The 22,743-nt window shown below is 38.7% G+C and overlaps 1 protein-coding gene across 1 annotated transcript in view; it reads left to right on the top strand.

Annotated features, from left to right (window-relative positions):
* thoc5 (THO complex 5) overlaps nucleotides 1-22,743 on the top strand; it is a 46,727-nt gene that overhangs the window by 6,754 nt on the left and 17,230 nt on the right. Inside the window, exons 4-13 of the mRNA XM_068372905.1 lie at nucleotides 195-404; nucleotides 6,525-6,710; nucleotides 7,505-7,612; nucleotides 8,062-8,208; nucleotides 9,431-9,560; nucleotides 13,989-14,091; nucleotides 14,622-14,844; nucleotides 15,570-15,745; nucleotides 16,688-16,875; nucleotides 17,042-17,157. Of these exons, the coding sequence (XP_068229006.1) occupies nucleotides 195-404; nucleotides 6,525-6,710; nucleotides 7,505-7,612; nucleotides 8,062-8,208; nucleotides 9,431-9,560; nucleotides 13,989-14,091; nucleotides 14,622-14,844; nucleotides 15,570-15,745; nucleotides 16,688-16,875; nucleotides 17,042-17,157 (1,587 nt within the window). The remainder of the gene's footprint in view (nucleotides 1-194; nucleotides 405-6,524; nucleotides 6,711-7,504; nucleotides 7,613-8,061; nucleotides 8,209-9,430; nucleotides 9,561-13,988; nucleotides 14,092-14,621; nucleotides 14,845-15,569; nucleotides 15,746-16,687; nucleotides 16,876-17,041; nucleotides 17,158-22,743) is intronic.

Raw genomic sequence — 22,743 nt, 5'->3', positions numbered from 1 at the left:
AAGTAGTTCGAGGTAAGTACTGTTAGGAAAAATACAAATTACTTAAAATTTGCGATATTCTGAATCATTTACATGTACTACAAATAATGCCTAGATGCTGACAATAAGGATTTCAGTCCTAAGTTCTTACAGAAGTGTTTTCTAAGAAAATAAATGGAAATGCAAGTGCATAAAGTTCTGCCCTTTACACTTAGGTGCGAGTGAAGGATGCCCGGGAGAGGACGTCCGAAGCTCGGCAGAGCGTCGATGGGGTGACTCTGCAACTCCAGAATCTACTGTACGAAGTCGCTCACCTGAAGAAGGAAGTCCGTCGGTGTTTAGACTTCCAGTCGGCTGATCAGGAGATTGATCTCGTCCCACTTGAGCAGTTTTACTCAGAAGCTCCTGATTCGATCAGCTGTCCCGTAAGCTTTTTTGAATTTTAGTAACTATCTTTAAATAATTTCAAAACTAATTCATCTTCTTTTATACTTTTTCTTGCTTTATTATTTCCATTTTATTGTCATCATTGAATGGTTTGATTTCATTTGTACAGTACTGTACTCGAGTTTGTATGTAAGCTTTAAGCTTGATTTCATGGTTAACTTTGCTGAATACTAAAGAGTAAAATTTCCCTTATCCAGTTTTCAAACACATTTCTGAAAGTCTTTTGCAACTAAACGTATATTGAATAAGAAAGAAAAGGATATTAAAACTAGGTAAAGAATTTATTTAACACAAGAATGTAGATTGTGACGCAGTTCTGGTAGGCTCTGCTACTTCCTCCGGTCACCTTGGTGACCGCGGATGTAGCAGCAGTAGGGGATTCAGCATATGGAGCTTCATCTGTGGTGGATAATGGGGGAGGGTGGGCTGTGGCACCCTAGCAGTCCCAACCAAACTTGACTGAATTCCTCGTCAGGCTGGGAGGAGTGAAGAGAGGAAAAGTCCTCTTTTGTTCCTTTGTTTGATGTCGGCTACCCCCCAAAATTGGGAAGTTGTTGGGTAAAGAGATAGGAGAGTGTACATAAACTGAGAAATACAAATTACTTGACTGAATGCATGTGAGGAGTACTGTACTCCCCATTGACTACCACACACAGTCAACTTTACCCTCTTGTTACAGTCAGGGATTAGGTATAGTATTACATTCATATAATCACCTAATAATTTGACAATGCTGATTAATTTTACCCTTAATTTTTCTCAAGTTGCAATACACTACTTTTTAAGACTACAGAAATACAGTACACTGTATGTAAATTATTTCCTTTTCTATATACAGTACTGTATATTTTATTAGTTGAAATGTAGATTGAAGGGTTTGTTTTGTGGAATGTGTAATACACATGCTAGAATTTGGAAAAAATTCCTTATAGGAAATTAGCGCATTTTCAACACACGTAGCAAGGTTATAGTTAGTACAGTATAGTACAGTGGTACCTCTACATACGAATTTAATCCGTTCCACAACCGACTTCGGATGTAGAAAATGTTCGGATGTCGAAACGAATTTTCCCATAAGAATACATTGAAATAGGATTAATCCGTGGTTGAGCCCAAAAACCTATGATAATTTCTTAATAAACTACTACACATAATTTCCCATGAGAATAATGCACACTAAATTAGATAATAGACATGTAAAAAAGAAGAATTATCAAAAAATTATAAATAAGAAACGGGTTTTTAGCTTCACTTTACCCTTGAAACTCCAGCGCAGGTGTTGTTGATCTTGCTACGCAGAGAGGAGACGGGCGGCGAGGAGGTAGAGTGGTTAACTACGATAAGCGTACACTACAGTAACTTATTCTAACTTACACTAAGTGAACTTTAACATAACTTAGCTTTTTTTTTTATTTTTATATTTTATATTTTTTTTACATTTTCTTTTTTTCTTTTTGATGATTAATTTTAATCACTTTCACTCTCTACACTTGAAATTGATTGAATTTTTTTCTCTTCACTCTTTGCTCTTTTGTTTGAACCACTTCCTTGCTCTTCATCACGAGTTCGCTTCATAGTTTTTTTAAAGAAGCTATCGATAGAAAGTTGCTTGGTACAGCTTTTCAGAATGTTTCGAAAACTACATGACAAACCTGCAATTTCTTTGGATGGTATTTGTCGATGAAGTCAACCACGTCTTGATATTTTCCTAACACCTCTTTTATTTGCGCCGAACCTATTGCAAGTTCACTCATACGGACGCCACGCTCATGTTTTTCAATAATTCCTTGCTTTACTTCTAAAGAAAGCATTCCCTTATTCCTTTTCTCACCACTACCACTACCACTTGCGAAACTAAGCCTTTTAGGACCCATGATTTACGTAAAATACCGTAAAAGGATGAACGTAAAAAATCACGATTAAAACACAGTTAATAGCAGAACGCACAGGGCACAACCACACGAAGCCGAGAGAACAGAGGAATGTTCCAAGCCACGCTAATTGAGGGTCCCTCCGAGGTCGAAGTGCTGCCTTCTATCGGCGGAAATAAAAAACACATCAGGCGCTATGAGCACCGACTACGCGTACGAGTATTGTTTACTTCGGGTGTCGAAAAAAAAATTCGGGTGTAGAGTAGAAAAGTGTTTGAATTGTACTTCGCGTGTCGAAAAATTCGGATACAACCGGTACGACAAAAATTGCTTACTTCGTGTGTCGAAATAAAATTCGGGTGTAGAGTCAAAAATTTGCTCGAATTTTACTTCAGATGTTGGAAAATTCGGATGTAGATACGTTCGGATGTAGAGGTTCCACTGTAAATGCAATTTAGAAGTTTTATGTTTCCTATGCAAATACAACCTGTTGTCATTTAAAGGAGGAAAGGTCCTCAGCATTGCTGGAATAACTGTTGATTTTGTTAACATGGTGGTTAACAACAAGTTGTGAGCAATGAGTGCAGACGTACTGTTACGTCCTATACAAAGGTGTTTAACATTTTTATTATATCTTTTAGTTTGAATGATTATGCTTGCTTTATGTCAATAGGGGAAACAAAATGGAAATTTGCAAGTGAGTTAAAGGGTGGACACTGCAACGGTTAATGGCTAAACTGGCTTTAGATCCACTCTCATTCTTCTCTTATTTTTATGGGCGTGATTATTAGTAGTATTGTTTCTAGTTAAGCTAATTGCAATGATTCTGATTTACTAAATGTAGGTTATGGCCTTCTGTTAAGTGGTGGTCGTATTCTTTAAGGTTGAAAAGCTATTGTACAAGTATAGCACTTTGCTATTATCAAGTTTGCTGATTGCTATAGCTTCTGGAATGGTTCCTGGGAGTATGCTTCAGGAACAAGAACTGAACTATGTCTGGGAGTTTTTCAAGGTTGGTGGAGTGTGAGGTGAATGCCACATTACATTATGTTTTGGAAGTTCTTCTATGTAGGGCCGTGGCTCCCATTATCCCTTTGTCAGTAACCCCAGTCCCTGTGTCTGCGTTACCAGTGCCAATAAGAGTGCCGACTGCTTGGTCAGTGGCAGTGAGCGTCTGTTTTGTGTTTCCTGTTAGAGCAACCCCTGTGGTTTCTCCCCTTGGTCAATCAGACCCACTGCTTCTCTGCCTGCAGAGCCTGAAGGGAAAGTTGGTACGGTATGCAAGTTTGTATCTTTTCCTCCTCATCTAATTTTATTCTTTATTCGTCTTTGAAGTCCAGGAAGGTCATACGTAGGACTCTATACGACACAACGCAAGATTTTGTGGGATGTTGATGGCTCCTGGGTATAGGGCAGCTAGCCTGACTAACCCTGTAGCCAGGCTGCTTGGATATGCAAAGCCCCATACTGGACTGTGCACTCTATCTGTTCGCAAGGTTGGTCCGAGGCCCGGAGGGCATGCTTGACTACCCCGATCCAGGCTGGCCAAATGTTGGAGGAAGTTAGTGGTATCGGGTCCATCTTAGTACTCGGGATTAACTTGTCTGTGGCTCAAGTAGTAAGACAAAAGTCTTGTACTGCCAGACAACCTTTACCTCCCATTACTTGTAGGAGTATGTAGTAATCCCTCTCCATTTTGTGGGTCACCTATCGTTCCCACAGTTTATCACAGATAATAAATATACAGTGATACCTCGGTACTCGACCATAATCCGTTCGAGATCCGTGTTCGACCTCCGATTTGTTCGAGTACCGAATTTTTTTTCCCCATAAGAAATAATGGTATATATTCTATTCCGTTCCCAAGCACTCGAACAGGCCCAAAATATTAATAAAACGTGTACCTAAACAACAATAATTATCTAAATGTGTATGAAATTGGTCAGAAAATCCTATAAAACAATTTTAAACCATTTACTGTACTAAAATAAAACAATTTTAAACCATTTTCTGTACTGTAGTGAACATACCTTTGAGCAGCGGTTCGATGGCATACAGGGATGGATGTGGAGAGGATGGAAGGGGGAGGTTACTGCTTGGAAGGAGAGTCCCCTTCCATGATGTGGCGGGGTAGTTCTCCTTCAGGAGTTGTTTCTCTCTCCAATGAAAGGGTGGGCAGATCTATTTCAGGGGTTTCTTCTCTTCTTTGTCTCTTCTTTGGAGGAGAAACAGGCTTTGATGTAGCAGCTTTCTTTTCTTTTGTGAAAAACTGGTCTATTGTTAATTGTTTCTTCCTCCTCTGCAGTATTCTTCGAAAATGATGAATACCTGTTCTATTACGAATACCTGTTCTATTACGAAACTTTTCAAACCAACCCCTGCTCGCTTTAAATGTAAATGAATCACTTTCACTGGTACTCGGACTTTTCTTCACTAATTCTTCATAGATATGCAACGCTTTTTCACAAATGAACGCTTCACTAACACTTTCCCCGGCCAACTGTTTTTCTTTAATAAATATTAAAAGCAACTTTTCCATCTCCTCAATCACTTGTGGCCTTTGCTTAGTTACCGCCGTAACTCCCGTTGCAACATTCGCCTTCTTAATCATTTCTTTATGCTTTAAAAACGTAGAAATGGTCGACTTCGCCATTCCGTATTCTACCGCTAAATCGGACACTCGTACACCATTCTCATATTTCGCTATAATTTCCTTCTTCAACTCGATCGTTGTTCGCACTGTTTTCCTCTTCTCCTTCCCCTTAACACTCATTACTTTCTTGGGACTCATTATGAAAGCTAAAAAAGCAATAAAAAGCACTGAAAATCACTAAATCACAACGAATGCTGATCGCGCGTTGTCTGAGTGACGCTCTCGAGAGAACTGATGCTTCCCGAACAAGCGAGAGTGGCCGAGATGGCGCGATCATCACAAAGCCCATGCGGTCGTCACGTGTTCGGCTGGTCGAGTACCGAATTTTTGGTCGAGCACCGCAGCAAAAATTTCTCGAAAATTTTGGTCGAACTCCGAATTGTTCGAGTATAGAGTCGTTCGACTACCGAGGTATCACTGTACATGTAAATCCATCTTGGAAGAGAACACCTGTAATAACCGAGGGACTACTGTAGCCACAAGTCCTTGGGTCCCTTTTCTCTTGACCTTGTGTTGGGTGCTCAACATGTTATGTTGCCAACCTAGCTCCCGATGGGACAATGAGCATCTCGTCTATGATAACGGTTTCATCATAACCCTGGAATGAAAGATATTAACTTCTCCTCTTTCTTCCTTTTCTCTTTGGGTTGGACTGGACATTGGGTAGAGGTAAGCTTTATAACTAAGCTAAACCTTTCATTACTGACAGGACCTGTTAAAAAGTTTCTCCCCCATCCTTCAAGACATGGAAGGATGGATAGATTGTTTTGATCCTATATCTCATATTAACTATGGATACATTCCAACATTTCCTACTGAGACAGAGTAACATATAGTCTTGGTATAGAGCTAACCTAATGCTGTAGCATTCCTAAACCCAGACTGTTATGAGGTTGGCAGGAGTTGTGATCTTTGCTCCTGTACAGAACCAGGTGCTCTGACAGTTCCCAGTTCATAGGAACTTCTTCCTTCCTAAGGATCAGTGTCCTATTGAAGGACGATGGTTTTTATTTATTTGTAGTTCTATCATTGCTGAATCCCCTACGGAGGTAGCAGCAGTAGGGGATTCAGCATTATGAAGCTTCATCTGTTTTGGATAATGTGGGAGGGTGGGCTGTGCCACCCTAGCGGTACCAGCCGAACTCGGTTGAGTCCCTTGTCAGGCTGGGAGGAACGTAGAGAAACGACGTCCCCTTTTTGTTTCATTTGTTTGATGTTGGCTACCCCCCAAAATTGGGGAAGTGCCTTGGTATATGTATGTATGTATCATTACTTGGTTACTATATTTACCTGGATGAGTTTATTCTATAGAGGATAATTACTGTATGCTCTATATTATTGTTGAATTTGGTTTTCCCTCCTGTATATCCATTTATTATTAGCATGTGTGAAACTGCATTTTCTTGTCAAATTGATGAATGTGATGCAGAATTGATGAATGAACAAATTATATGGAATTGAGTTTTTAAAAGTGTTGTGCTTTGTATTGTATAAATTGATTTTTATCCTACTGAAGGAACATATGAAAATGTAAGTGGAATTACATTAATTTTATCTTAATATTTTCATAACAGACCGAAACCTTAGAAGACCCCCACAAGCAGCGCTTGGCTCGACTTCAGTGGGAACTTGAACAACGCCGGGATCAGACACAGTTGTTTGATAAACTAACCCAAGAGAAGGAAGCTGTTGGAGAGACGATTAACGAACATGAAAGGAAATTGGCTTCTTTGGCACCAAGGATCAATGCTATACTTGAGGTAAAGTATTTAGAACAGTCACTTACATTTATTAATGAAGAGATGGACATATTGTCACTGGATATTTTGAATTCATAAGTCATCCCGGGTCAAGCTAAATATTTATTTGATTGCTTCAGTTTGCAGAAATTTTAAAGCATTGTCCGAGTCTGTTCATCAATCTAATTTGGTACTGGTTTGTACTTGTAATGAACCATTGTGATCATTGTCATTTTGGTAATGGGAGAATGCATACATCATTGTCTTTGATCTATCAGTAATTAGGACCAAATGGGGGTACTTTACACTATTATTACATGCACTGTATTGTGTTGCACTTTCATAAGGTGACGTACTTACGCTTTAGATGTGCAGTATGAAATCAAGAGATTAAGTTTGCAAAGATAAACTATCCCTCCTAATTTATCGGAAACTTGAAATACATATGTGATAAACTGCTTCATTTTCATGCCACTAAAGTAGGTTAGTTTAACGTAACTTGAAAATCGGATACTATAAGCCCAAGGGCTCCAACTGGGAAAAATAGTCAAGTGAGGAAAGGAAATAAGGCGACAGATAAACTATATTAGAAGTAATGAATAAAGAATATAGAATATCTTGAGATCAGTAAAAGCGTTTAAATATCTGACATATAGAAAAACACTTGCTTCAAGTTGGCATTTATTTATTTTCATTTTCTGTCCATTTGTTCATGTTGTTGATTTTATCCAAAAAGAATGAAAGTACAAAGTCACAAACTTAAAGGTGGCATATTGGTCATTGAAAATGCTCATATGGGTATGGTTTTATTTCAGGCTACTCGTCCACTACAAGAATCTTTGGGTCTATGCTTAGATGCAAAGAAAGAACAACAGAGGATTGTTCAGTTACTCCCAAGTCCACTGTACACACTTTGGGTGCAGGTGAGAATACAGATCAATTTCGTATTTTGTCGGTTGTGTTCTTGTAGGTTTAATTTTTATTAATTAAGTAAAATATTTGTAATTATATCTCTAAAAGCCACCTTGTCACTGTATAACTTCCTACATTATAAGCAATCCCATAAGTTGTTCAACAGAAACTCTTATTTTACTGTCTCCTAGAACTTTATATATTTTACAAAGATTGTTGAAATAGAGCCAGTATTTTTTTGGCTTACTGTATTTCTTAGATTATTGTGCAAATTTAGGTGTCATATTAACAAAATGCAAAAAGTGTACGCTGTTTTTAGTAGCGCTGTACCCTTTCATGCGTACTCTCCACACATGTTTTTGCTTTTGTAGGGCGATATCTATTTAGCTGTTAATTATTATTTCCTGACCTGTTTGTGTAGGGATGCGAACATCACCTTTTTATTTTATTCTATCTCTAGGCCTCGGCCTATGGAGAAGCTTTTGACAGCAACATTAAAGTGGAAGTGTTAGGGGACATAGAGGCTGCCAAGAAGAAGAATGTCAAAGAAGATGAATCAAAATGTGAAAATCTGTCGGATTCTGAAAATGATCAAGAACAACAAGAGGTAGGTGAAGTAAAATTTCTCGCTTACTGTCCATATTTCCCTCTCATGTTGAAGCAAATACTTGTACTTCTAACTTCCAGAGCTTATCTAATATATTGGGCAACTTCTTTAGTTGGTGTGTCTAACTTCCCTAATTCTATGCCATTGGTTTTATCTTATTTCAATACTCATTTCTTCTTATTTATTGTCTCTATGGCATAGACAAGAAAGTAGCTTTTAAGTTATTCGTTCCGTCCTTTTTCCTTAAAGATATTTCAGAATACATTGAATTGTGCTATGAGAAGCACATATAAGTTTATATATAGGTTTATATATAGAAGAACGTGTAATTTGGTGACAATGCGGTGCAGGTTATGTCAAGAAGAATTGCTCAAGATCAACATGAGTATCACTGATTCATAAGTGTGTATTTCAAGGCTGATAATATCTAGGTAATTTAGAGAGAATTTACCATGTGTTCAAAGTAGTGTCTTAGAGTCTTGGAACTTCTCTGAGTGACTTAATTAAAATTATATATTCATTACTAGACTGTTACACTTGTTAAAATCCAGGTTTGACTTTGATATTTTTTGAGGTAGGCATGAATTTTTCTTTTCTTTTTTCTTAATTCCACCCAGATGAAAATATTTTCTTACTATTGTATCTTTATTAGTCTTCAGCCAATTTTCAAAATGTGTTTTATCCAGTTATTCCCATTCAAAAGGACAATTCAGTATTGTAGTGAAAACTTATTGATATATTTTAGGTTGTTATACTTCATTTGTTGAAATTTTATGCTTTAATATGCATACACATCTTCAGTTTAAGTTTCTCCTTTCATAGATTTAATAATACTAAACTCTCAATTGATAAATTTCTCCAAACATTTGTATAAATTTTCCTTTACAAAGAGTGATTTGATGAACCACCATGAATCTAGGGGACCTTGTTTGCATGTGCCAACCTACCTGTCACAGCTTTTTTTCTTACATGAATTAATGTGTATGGGAATTTATATGACACATATTAGCCTTTTTCTTTTCAAGATTTATCTTTTTGCACTTTTTTTTCATACTGATGTAAATTTTCTTCCATCAAAAATCACTTGTAATTCCAGCTTTTTATGTCCGTAGTTATACATTCAATACTAGTCAATCTTATTATGACACTGAATATCTTGTTCTTCCTAATGCTTCCTAAGAAAGTACATAGTACACACAATGTATTTTTTTTTATTTTTTAGGATACCTTGTCACGGAAGAAGAGGAATCGCAAAATTCAAAAAGTTGAGACCACTGAAGATGCTGATTATGGTGCCAAGCAGATCCTTGGAATGCATCCTCTTTTTGTTAGGATTACTGTCAGTACAAAAGGTAAGTAGAGTAATTTAATGCTTAATTTAAGCTTTGTAGGTCACATACCAATTTCTGTAAAAAGATCTTGCATTCCAAGTGTAAGCATCGGACTTGAAAATTTTGCCATTCAAGGTAGTTTTCTTAACCCTTTTACCCCCAGAGGACGTACTGGTACGTTTCACAAAACTCATCCCTTTACTCCCATGGACGTACCGGTACGTCCTTGCAAAAAATTGCAATTTTTTTTGCATATTTTTGATAATTTTTTTTTTTTTAGAAACTTCAGGCATTTTCCAAGAGAATGAGACCAACCTGACCTCTCTATGATAAAAATTAAGGCTGTTAGAGCAATTTAAAAAAGATATACTGCAAAATGTGCTTGAAAAAAAAATAACCCCTGGGGGTTAAGGGTTGGAAAATTCCAAATAGCCTGGGGGTAAAAGGGTTAACACTGACGTTTATTAAATCTTTTGTCAACTACCATTACGGGTACTGTAGTTTACTTCGTAGGTCACATACCAATTTTCGTAAAATGATCTTGCATTCCAAGTGTAAGCATCAGACCTGAAAAATTTAGCTCTTAAAGGTAGTTTTCTTAACACTGATTTTTATTAAGCACTTGTGCTATTGCTGGTAGTTTATTAATGCGTAAGTTGTTTTAATTGCTGTGTGCACAATAGGGACAGGAAACATTTCATCATGAGGAGGAAAACTTATCACAAGTCTTTTAGGACAAAGTGGATTAGTTCCAAGTTATCTTCATCTTCCTACCATAATATCCTAGATCAGAATTTTTTGGATGAATTTATGGCTGTACTTGATATATTTTATTTATATATCTACATAAATTTTTTACATTAAAGAAATTAACTAAGAAAAGAATTAACGATATAAAAGTGCATGCTAATCCCTACAATCGGAGTAAAATCTCCCGTAAACTTGTACAAGGCAATTTGACATCCATAAATGAAGACTGGAATAGTATTTAATTTGTAATTCATTCACTTAGAACTTATCATTTCAAGTTTGTTAGATTAATTACTGGTAATTAAATAAAGAGGGCTTTTGAAGAATGGCTGCAGAGTAATAGTATAGAGAAGTATGAAAAATAGAGAGAAAAAGGTGGAAGTAAAGCGCAAGGTACGTGAGGCAAAGAGGGCAGCTGACCTGAGGTGGGGTCAGGGATTAGGTCATTCATATGAAAAGAATAAGAAGTTTTGGAAAGAAGTGAAGAGAGTAAGGAGGGCTGGCTCAAGAATTGAAGAGACAGTGAAAGATGGAAATGGAAGGTTGTTGAAAGGAGAGGAGGCAAGGAAAAGGTGGGCGGAATATTTTGAAAGTTTACTGAATGTTGAGGATAATAGGGAGGCAGATATAATTGCTGTTGCAGGTGTTGAGGTGCCGGTGAAGGGAGATGAGAATGAGAGAGAGATTACAATAGAGGAAGAGAGAAGAGCACTTGATGAAACGAGAGTAGGAAAAGCATCTGGTATGGATGGTGTGAGAGCCGAGATGTTGAAGGAAGGGGGTGTGACTGTACTTGAATGGTTGGTGAGATTGTTTAATATGTGTTTTGTGTTGTCAATGGTACCAGTAGATTGGGTCTGTGCATGTATTGTACCACTATATAAGGGTAAGGGAGATGTGCATGAGTGTTGTAATTCAAGAGGTATTAGTTTGTTGAATGTAGTTGGAAAAGTGTATGGTAGAGTACTGATTAATAGGATTAAGGATAAAACAGAGAATGCAATCTTGGAAGTACAGGGTGGTTTTAGAAGAGGTAGGGGTTGTATGAATCAGATTTTTACAGTTAGGCAGATATTCGAGAAATATTTAGCAAAAGGTAAGGAGGTGTATGTTGCGTTTATGGATCTGGAGAAAGCATATGATAGAGTTGATAGGGAAGCAATGTGGAATGTGATGAGGTTATATGGAGTTGGTGGAAGGTTGTTGCAAGCAGTGAAAAGTTTCTACAAGGGTAGTAAAGCATGTGTTAGAATAGGAAATGAAGTGAGCGATTGGTTTCCGGTGAGAGTGGGGCTGAGACAGGGATGTGTGATGTCGCCGTGGTTGTTTAACTTGTATGTTGATGGAGTGGTGAGAGAGGTGAATGCTCGAGTGCTTGGACGAGGATTAAAACTGGTAGGCGAGAATGATCATGAATGGGAGGTAAATCAGTTGTTGTTTGCGGATGATACTGTACTGGTAGCAGACACAGAAGAGAAGCTTGACCGACTAGTGACAGAATTTGGAAGGGTGTGTGAGAGAAGGAAGTTGAGAGTTAATGTGGGTAAGAGTAAGGTTATGAGATGTACGAGAAGGGAAGGTGGTGCAAGGTTGAATGTCATGTTGAATGGAGAGTTATTTGAGGAGGTGGATCAGTTTAAGTACTTGGGGTCTGTTGCAGCAAATGGTGGAGTGGAAGCAGATGTACGTCAGAGAGTCAATGAAGGTTGCAAAGTGTTGGGGGCAGTTAAGGGAGTAGTAAAAAATAGAGGGTTGGGGATGAATGTAAAGAGATTTCTATATGAGAAAGTGATTGTACCAACTGTGATGTATGGATCGGAGTTGTGGGGAATGAAAGTGATGGAGAGACAGAAATTGAATGTGTTTGAGATGAAGTGTCTGAGGGGTATGGCAGGTGTATCTCGAGTAGATAGGGTTAGGAACGAAGTGGTGAGGGTGAGAACGGGTGTAAGAAATGAGTTAGCGGCTAGAGTGGATATGAATGTGTTGAGGTGGTTTGGCCATGTTGAGAGAATGGAAAGTGGCTGTCTGCTAAAGAAGGTGATGAATGCAAGAGTTGATGGGAGAAGTACAAGAGGAAGGCCAAGGTTTGGGTGGATGGATGGTGTGAAGAAAGCTCTGGGTGATAGGAGGATAGATGTGAGAGAGGCAAGAGAGCGTGCTAGAAATAGGAATGAATGGCGAGCGATTGTGACGCAGTTCCGGTAGGCCCTGCTGCTTCCTCCGGTGCCTTAGATGACCGCGGAGGTAGCAGCAGTAGGGGACTCAGCAGTATGAAGCTTCATCTGTGGTGGAAAATGTGGGAGATTGGGCTGTGGCACTCTAGCAGTACCAGCTGAACTCGGCTGAGTCCCTGGTTAGGCTGGAGGAACGTAGAGAGTAGAGGTCCCCTTTTTTGTTTTGTTTCTTGTTGATGTCGGCTACCCCCCAAAATTGGGGGAAATGCCATGGTATATGGATGGATGGAATTAAATAACGAAACATGAGAGGTGTCTGGGTTGTGAGGAAACATCAAGTGAATAAAGAACTTGATTTGAAAATTACTTGCTCCTCAGCTCACTATATATGTTATTAGACAAAAACCATGTTTTCTTATTTTATGTCAAACTAAAATTTCAGTCTGATTCAATCTGAGTAGCATTGGCTTAGCGAAGCAAACAAGTCTGTGAGAAAGGTATTGCGAGTTTGATATGTTACACAATCCTTTGGTATGTTTAAGCAGACTAAAAGGAAACGATACTTAGAATGAAGATAATGAAGGCTCAATGGTACTCAGTACGAGATTTAATTTATTACTTATTCTTATTTTCACTTAGACTTGGTTATGTTCCAAACACAAGGTCATTAAATATAAATCATGTCTTTATTGAAAGGAAAGAAAATGGGATTTATCGAAGCTCCCAGAGTGAGTGGCATTTTGCAAAGAAACAAAACATGAAATTTTTATTTTGTGTTAGGCGTCATTTAAATAGCTTCCAGAGAGAAATGATATAAACAGGTCAGTATAGTAATACTCCTCCTCAAGTCCTGACGTTAGTCAATGTTTTACTTAGGTCAGATTTTCGTCCTGTAAAGTTACAATGTTCCCAATACATGTAGGTTACTGAACATGATAAGTACTTATAGGTACACTATTTATCATTTTATAAAATCCATACACCTACATTAATAAGCTTCCATGTGAAGGACGATACTGTTATATTACAGCACTTAATTCTTATTGTACAATGTAGAAACTGGCATAAGGTCAGGTAAAATGACTTGGAGTGTATTTTATTTTTGTATTCAATACTTGACGATGATTGACGTAAAGTTGAAATGACGTACAGTATGTCAAATTGATGTAAAGAGTGGTATACTGTATAAGAATGACAAATTTTATAATTAAAATTGTTTATTTTTGATGGAGAAATTAGTCTGACATACTCACTTTTTTTACGTTACACCTCTGTGCTATATACAGTAGTATTTTTAGAATTTTATTCTAATAATTATTCAGTTATAAGCATTTGCATAAGGCTAGAAAAGCTCTTGCTTGCAAGTAAGAGCAATACTTTGCAGTATACTTAAGTTTCATAATTAGAGTAATATCTAGATGGTTTTTATAAGTTCTTTTCATATATTTCTTGTAAATCCTTCAAAGGTAAGAATTTTGATATGTTTAAAGCCTAATTTTTCTTTTATTTATTCACATTTCAGAGGGCAACAGTGTCGTAATTGTATTTTATTACATTCGAACATTGCGTATTGTGACAGCGAAGTGCTCGGTTCACCTTCAGGAGAAGACTAAGGCTGCATTAACGTAAGGAAAAGTTCTTTTCATACCAGTTGTTTGTTATTTTGGTCTCATAGCAAGGATTGCATGTTAATAGTTTTTATATGAAGTGAAAGAAAACTAGTGCATATACTTTCTTCCCTCCCTGTTTAAATTGCTAATAGCAAGAGTTGAAGCCCTATTCCTTTTGTATTGATTTTACTTTATTTAATTTCAACTTGCACAGAAATCAGCAATTTTTTAAATGATGAAGATTAAACTCGTGAGTAATAAGAAAAATTAATGACATGTGCCTATAATATCTGGTACTCTTTGTATTGATTTTACTTTATTTAATTTCAACTTGCACAGAAATTAGCATTTTTTTTAAAGTGATGAAGATTAAACTCCTGAGTGATAAGAAAAATGAATGACATGTGCCTATAATACATAAAAGTTAGAGCTTGATTTTGACTGAATTTTTCACACCTTTGGTTTGCTTGTCTTGAAGCATTCAAAGCACTGTACACTCATATTTTTCTTTAGACGTAAATTGACGTTGCACATTCTTTTTTCAGCGACGTGATAAGTGGTGACACACTGCTGAACTGCCTCTTCCCTGATGACCTTGGGATAAACTCTCCAAATCCAGCAAACTTTTATCAGTTAAATCGCTCTCAGGTGTACCTGAGCGAACACTTAGGGATGACTGGACGGCCGTATAAGTGGGCTCAAACTTTAGCTGGCTTGTCATTTGCTAATGCAGATTTACATGCCTTGGATGGCGAAGATTCTCAGGATGTAAGTTTGGACAATTTTTTTTTTTTATTATTATTATTATTATTATTATTATTATTATTATAATAATAAATAGTGTTCAGTTTAAGGTCCATTAAGAAATTGTTCTGAATGCAATAAGAATCCCCAGTAAGGAATATGACAATATTTTTTATCATATAATTTAATGGGTACCCCACTGTCATAAGGCCAATTATAATGTAAGGTTGAGAAGACTTGGTTAAGGTTTCAACTTTTTTCACTTAATTTATAATAAATCGGCACCAAGGAACTAAAATAATTAACATCTAAAAGTTAATGAAAACATTGTTTTAAAGGAATAATTTTCTCCATACTTGAATTATATTGATAAAGATGTTTGTACCTGAAACAATATTTTTGCCATTTATAATCATATTTATATTACATTACCTCAAATTCTTATTCATCTTTGATAAAGAAATTTTAAGTAAATAGGAATACAATAGAAGTGTTTGTAGCAACAGCGTACCATTTTATTTTGTTTTAATATGTGTGTTATTCTTGTATCAATTTTTGCATGTGAGTAATTTTCTTTTGTTTCAATATGAATGTTATTGTATAAATTTTTGTTCATGAGTTATTTTCTTTTGTTTTAATATGGATGTTATTCTTATATAAATTTTTTCATGAGAGTAACCAATAATTTTTTTCCAAAGTCCGTAATAGAATTTACAGAAAGTAATTTTGATTCCATATTTACCTTTCAGTCAGGAACTGCCAACGGTCCATTTGCCTCAAGCCAACGTGTAGATAGTGAGGCTGTTGTGTGGCAGGATAGTGCCGAGCACATGCCTAACACAATTTCAGCCATAAGACGTCGACTGCAAGCAAGATTAGCCTTGCATAGTCAATTGTTAAACTTGGAGAGTGCTACTTCCACAAGGTATTTTGTTATAATTCTCGTCAGGATGCTTCCAGATATGAATAATAAGAGTAAATTTTTGTAATAATGATACATATAGTTTTGTTGCTCTTTTTCTGTACCATGGTCTTCCACTGTCTTGGATAAGAGTTCTCTTGCTTGAGGGTACATTTGGTTACACTATTCTATCTTATTTCTCTTCCGCTTTTTTTGTTAGTGTTTGTAGTTTATATAGGAAATATTTATTTTGATTTGTTATTGTTCTTAAAATATTCTATGATTCCTTAATTCCTTTCCTCACTGAGCTTTTTACCCTGTTGGAACCCCTGGGCTTATAGCATCCTGCTTTTCCAACTAGGGTTGTAGCTTAATAGTAATAGTCTTATAATGTTATGACTGCTGTTTATGTTTATTCATGCTAACTGAGTATTTAGGTGTAGTGTCATTTACTCTTATTTCATATGGTAATTACAAATTTATAACATGTATTATTTCAACTCTTTGGCGACCAATGTAAGTACCTGACATTGTCAAAGTCATGACTAATGAGAGCCTAGGTAACTGATGGGCATAAATAACACTAATTTTTGTTCAAATATTCATTAGAGTTGCACCTTAGCATAAAGTAAGCCTTTCCTGGTGTTATGTTCACGTATATAGCTTTTTTTTGTTACATAAATCAAATTTTATCGGGTTTTATTGAAATTCTGATGGATCTGTTGCAAAATATAATGATTTAGAAGAAAACCATAAAAAAAATTGAAGTTATAAATTAAGTGTTAAGGTCACTAAAACAATTTGTAAATTTATTAATTTTCGTTGTTTTGCTAGCAGCCAACACCCCAGTCCTAACAGCATACATGAATGATGGGGGTAAACATTGCGGTCATCAAAGAGTTGATAATTTTTTCATAACGAGGTTAAACTCAATATTAAAATTAATTGTAACCTTCTTCCAAACAGTGCAATTGTCTTACCAGCTGAACTACTGAAACAACATTTCCCGGGAAAAATATGTACAGAGTTTAAATCTTGGCGTCCAATGGCTTGGTCTGACTATGAAGCTTCACCTACCACACAGCTTGTACGGGATGCTAAAATTGTGACTCATCATCACCTATGTTTTACTGCCATATTTGAGAGAAAAAATGGTAAGTCTTGTTTGTCAGTGCAGTACCAGTTTTATACTTAGGTAGATATGCATTTTATGTGAAATAGTTGTCAGAGTATTTTCAAATGAATTAGTTTTGTTTTGAAGTTATTTATTCTACCAGGCAAAAATCCCTTAACATTAAAATATTTTTTATCTCCGTGCAGTCCGATTGGAAGCTCTAATTGCTGTATCACCGGATCATCCAACAACTGAACCTGTCACATCACTCTGCCTTCACTGGGATGGGCAGCATCAGGCATCTACCAATCCACAACTAAGGGTAAGTTCGTTAGTTTGAGTTATTAAGAATTTTCATTATATTTGATGTCTCGTGATAATATAAAAGATGGAGGAATAAAGGACACTGGAGTGGTGTATTCTGACATTCTAAGGAAAAAGATAAAGCTGTTGTGTTTCATGAAAATTTGAAGAAAATTATAGTAGTGAATTACATGTGATAGGCAGTGGGTTATTATTAGGCCAATGGTAAAATAATTAATTTCAAAGCTTTCGAGAATTAGCCTCTAAATTTTGACTAGTAGTAGATTGCCTAGCCTGTAACCAGACAAAGACTCTTAGTTATCTTGCGACTCATTTGACTTTGTAATAAAGATAGTTTCAGTTCAATCCACTCAGTCACATGAGCCATGAAAAGGGAGGGACCCATCATGTCACTCTACATATATTGCACCAAATGGTAACACTGTAACCCTGACTAATGGCGTAAGCTTGTTCCCTCTCCTTCTAACAATGGGAAATGTATTTAATCATTTTATCTAATGGGCCCAAGGGGATTTACATCATAGGGATAACTGTTTGAAAGTAGGTGACCTCCATAACAAAGTTTAATGCATGTATTTTTATAAAAGGAGAGTTCTTTATCTCTTACTTTATTAACATACATACAGTACATACATATACTGTACCAAGGCACTTCCCCCAATTTTGGCGGGTAGCTGACATCAACAAATGAACAAAAAAAGGGGCCCTCTCCTCTCTACATTCCTCCCAGCCTGACAAGGGATTCAACCGAGTTCAGCTGGTACTGCTAGGGTGCCACAGCCCACCCTCCCCCGTTATCCACCACAGATGAAGCTTCATAATGCTGAATCCCCTACTGTTGCTACCTCCGCGGTCATCTAAGCTACCGGAGGAAGCAACACGGCCTACCGGAACTGCGTCACAATCATTCGCCATTCATTCCTATTTCTAGCACGCTCTTTTGCCTCTCTCGCATCTATCCTCCTATCACCCAGAGCTTTCTTCACTCCATCCATCCACCCAAACCTTGGCCTTGCTCTTGTACTTCTCCCATCAACTCTTGCATTCATCACCTTCTTTAGCAGACAGCCATTTTCCATTCTCTCAACATGGCCAAACCACCTCAACGCATTCATATCCACTCTAGCTGCTAACTCATTTCTCACACCCGTTCTCTCCCTCACCACTTCGTTCCTAACCCTATCTACTCGAGATCACCAGCCATACTCCTTAGACACTTCATCTCAAACACATTCAATTTCTGTCTCTCCGTCACTTTCATTCCCCACAACTCCGATCCATACATCGCTGTTGGTACAATCACTTTCTCATATAGAACTCTCTTTACATTCATCCCCAACCCTCTATTTTTTACTACTCCCTTAACTGCCCCCAACACTTTGCAACCTTCATTCACTCTCTGACGTACATCTGCTTCCACTCCCAACAGACCCCAAGTACTTAAACTGATCCACCTCTTCAAGTAACTCTCCATTTAACATAACATTCGTCCTTACACCACCTTCCCTTCTTGTACATCTCATAACCTTACTCTTACCCACATTAACTCAACTTCTTTCTCTCACACACCCTTCCAAATTCTGTCACTAATTGCCCAAGCTTCTCTTCCGTGTCTGCAACCAGCACAGTATCATCCACAAAAAACAACTGATTTACCTCCCATTCATGGTCATTCTCATATACCAGTTTTAATCCTCGTCCAGGCACTCGAGCATTCACCTCTCTCACCACTCCATCAACATACAAGTTAAACAACCACGGCGACCACACATCTCTGTCTCAGCCCCACTCTCACCGGAAACCAATCGCTCCTATCCTAACACATGCTTTACTACCTTTGTAGAAACTTTTCACTGCTTGCAACAACCTTCCACTAACTCCATATAACCTCATCACTTTCCACATTGCTTCCCTATCAACTCTATCATACGCTTTCTCCAGATCCATAAACGCAACATACACCTCCTTACCTTTTGCTAAATATTTTTCAATATTAATCTTACCCGATGATCATGTAGCTGTCAACTCTGTTGCCCGACAGAAATCTACGGTCGGGATACGCCAGCGATCGCTATACAGGTGGGGGTGTACACAACAGCGCCATCTGTGAGCAGGTACTCAAGTACTTCTTGTCAACAAGAACTCAATTTTTCCTCTGTCGTGCCTCCGGCTAGACCTACATGGATACGCTGTTGATTCTGGAGTTATTGTTCACGTTTTGGTGATGTATTTGCTCTAGAGTTTAGTCTTCGCTATTCAGGAAGCTTTATCATTAGCTTAGCAAGCTTTTGGAATTAATTTGATTTAATTATGGTGACGAAGAGAGTATGGACTCTCTTTCACTTTTAAATGGCCGACCCTTCCCTTAGACGGAAGTGTTGGTGTCGAAGAGAGTATAGACTCTTTCAATTTTAATTTATATCTCTCCGCCATTTATAGGCCTCTTCGATTAACTTTCCTTTTATTATAAACTTATAAAAATTATTTTTTTTTTTATGTTTGTTTATATGCGACCTTTCCTAATAGTAGGCGGTCCTTACTTGGAACCGAAGTTAATTAACATTGAGCTCGTCATATTGTTTTTCCTGTTAAGAATTTATGCCATTTTAATTTTAATGTTTTTGAAAGAATTTCTTTGATAAGTCTCGTACTGTTTTCAAAGTTGAACTAACGTTTTGTTTAGTCTCCGCAGTTGTTGACGTTCAGAACGTTCAACTTGCGCTCTATCGTTACGATAGAGAGAGAGTATTTCACGGTTTCACGTTGCAGTAAGAGTAAACCGATTCTAGCGTTTCGTTCATTCTTTCTTAGCTTAAATGGTTTTAATTCTATAAAGGAACTTTTTATTTGGGAAACCTTTCAGTTTTTTTCCTTTAACAAATAATATGTTTTAACGATATATATAATTGGGCTCATCTCTCAGGTTCTAAGTCAAGAGAGAGAGAGAGAGAGATAGAGACGGAGGATAAACGTTTCGTTCAAGCGGGTAACGTTGTTCTCGTTTTTTTTTTGCTCTTCTCCCTAGTCGATATAGGGGAAGAAGGTAAAACGTTTCTAGAGTTTTATTCTTGTTCCCAGGCTTTATGCGGTGAGAGATTTTAAACGTAGTTTATTTGATCTAGTGTTTAGTCTCTTTTCCAGCCACTGAATTCTTTATCTTTCATTATGTTTTTCTGTTACATTGTAATACTGTTTTCGCAATTACTACCTTTTAATGAAGGATAGGATTGCGTGTTTCAGGTACAAACCACTTAAAGTTTCGAGTTCAGTGAAATAAGTGCAAACAGAAAATCAAAAGTGATAAAGTGATATGCGCAAAGTGTTACAGTGTTGCGTTCGAGGGTTCGTCTGTTCGTGCCAGTTGTTCACCTAGTCCGATACCTCTTACAAGCTCCCAAGCCCAGGGGAGAAGTAATGTCGAAGGACTTATGGGTTCCTCAGGCCTTGATCGACGAACAGACGTTTCCCTCTGTGGTTTCGGGTGTATCTACACACGTTGCCGACGTGATCACCCCACCCACACAAAGACGAGAGAGCCCAATTATTCCTCGTCTGCGGAAGAGGTTTCTCGCAGAAACCATGGACCAAATCTTGCAGCTTTTAAGTGCAAGTCGGTCCCTTCCGCGCAAGTCCAACGGCCTAGGTGTAGCCACTGGGTCAGTTCGGACTCGCTGCAGTACGACAACTGCACACCTCCTAAGAGAGGCTAGGTGGTACCGCAACAGGCAGTAACTCCGTCTGTTGCCGCACCAGCTGTTTTAGACCCTCAGTCACAACGGACAGTAGCTCCGTTTGTTGTTGTCTTTCATAGACCCTAGTGGTCCATGCTGCAGACTATACAGTCTCAGCTTGCTCCTTCATGCAGGAGTATCATGCTGGAAGGTTGACAATACAGCCTGTTAACCTACAACCCGCCGAGGTTGTGCGCTCAGCAGATACTGCGGCTGCCTGCTCCCACCCTCCACCTGTGAGAGCTCCACCACCGATGCGCAGTCCACCCTGCCAGACGCATGTTCTTGCTGCACCATCTGCTAACATGCGTGAGCTACCGCATCAGCAGTGGGAAGGTTCTGTAGAGCTGCCGGGTTCCAGCACTATGCGGCTTTCTCCGCAGCCCATGCAGCATGCTTTGCATACCTTACAGCATGCTCTGCATACCTTACAGCATGCTCTGCATACCTTACAGCATGCTCTGCATTCCTTACAGCATGCTCTGCATACCTTACAGCATGCTCTGCATACCTTACAGCATGCTCTGCATACCATACCGCATGCTCCTCAACCCACCGCAGCCCCTCCCACGCACCAGCACTCTGCTTTTGTTGTTGCCAGCTCCCACACTCCGACTGCGGAGAAGGTTGACGATGCACCCGTGGGCCTACACCTCCCACGGTTGTGCGCCCGGCATGGCTTCCTGCTCTCACACTCTTGTTGTGAGAGCTCCTCCACCCATGCACAGTCAACCCTGCCAGTTGTATGATGACTCCCACACTCAGAGCACTCCGTTGCCGTGCGGGAGCTACCACAAGCTGCCGTGTTTTGACACGGTGTGTCAGCCTCCGCAACACACTGTGGTTACCGCCACTCGCCAGCAGCAAACTAGTCAGGCAGGAGTTGAGGCTTCCCCACACAACTTTGGTTGTTGCCAACTCACAAACTGCCATGCAGTTACATGACGTTGCCTTCTGGTCTGCTACTTATACACCAGTGCTGTATGTCCTCACGCTCCTGTTGTGGTTGACAGTTCAGTTTTTGACAGTTCACAGACTGTCAAGCAGTTTCATAACGTTGCCTTCTGGTCTGCTGCTTTTGCACCAGTGAAACCCTCACTGAGAGAACTTAGCTTTTCTCGGATATGGTTCCTGTAGATGAGAAAGTGCTGTTCTCCCTCCTTCTGATATTCCCTTGAGGACTCTGTCATTTGGAGAGGAGCCTTAAGCTGCTTAGCCTCCTATGGACTTTTATTTAAGCATAACATGCTTCCAGGGAGGGTAAATGGTTCCGCTTCAGTCGCTAACCCCGTCTGTTGCCACACCTGCTCCCATAGACCTTGAGCTTTGTTGCAAGACATGCAGTCCAAGCTTAGTCCTTGATAGAGGATTTTTTTTACGGAGTCAGTGTGTCACTGGGAAGACGTTCAACAACCAGCAGAGGTGACTTGTTGTGACGCAGTGCGGCAACCTCAGCAACCCGATAAGGAGTTGTCTGTACTACCCAGACAGTCTAGACAGTTTCGGGTTGTCGCTGTACTTCCTCGCTTCCCCATGGTTGACAGTTCACAGACTGTGCAGCAGTACCATGATCTTGTGTCCGGCTCCGTCAGACGACTGGCTTTTAAGAGCTCCCACAAGTCGTCGCTGTCTGGAGAATCTCAGATGGACTATGGATCTGACCAAGGAACTGGGCCTCCTGGTCAATTTAGAGAAGTCCCAGCTCGTCCCATCCCAGACCATTGTCTACCTGGGTATGGAGATTCAGAGTCGAGCTTTTCGGGCTTTTCCGTCGGCCCCAAGGATCAACCAAGCCCTAGAATGCATCCAGAGCATGCTGAGAAGGAACCGATGCTCAGTCAGGCAGTGGATGA

The sequence above is a fragment of the Palaemon carinicauda genome, chromosome 4, assembly GCF_036898095.1.
Source record: "Palaemon carinicauda isolate YSFRI2023 chromosome 4, ASM3689809v2, whole genome shotgun sequence".
In the NCBI taxonomy this organism is placed as follows: Eukaryota; Metazoa; Arthropoda; class Malacostraca; order Decapoda; family Palaemonidae; genus Palaemon; species Palaemon carinicauda.
Note: the sequence above shows the minus strand (reverse complement) of the source record. Positions and strands in the feature narration are given on the sequence as shown.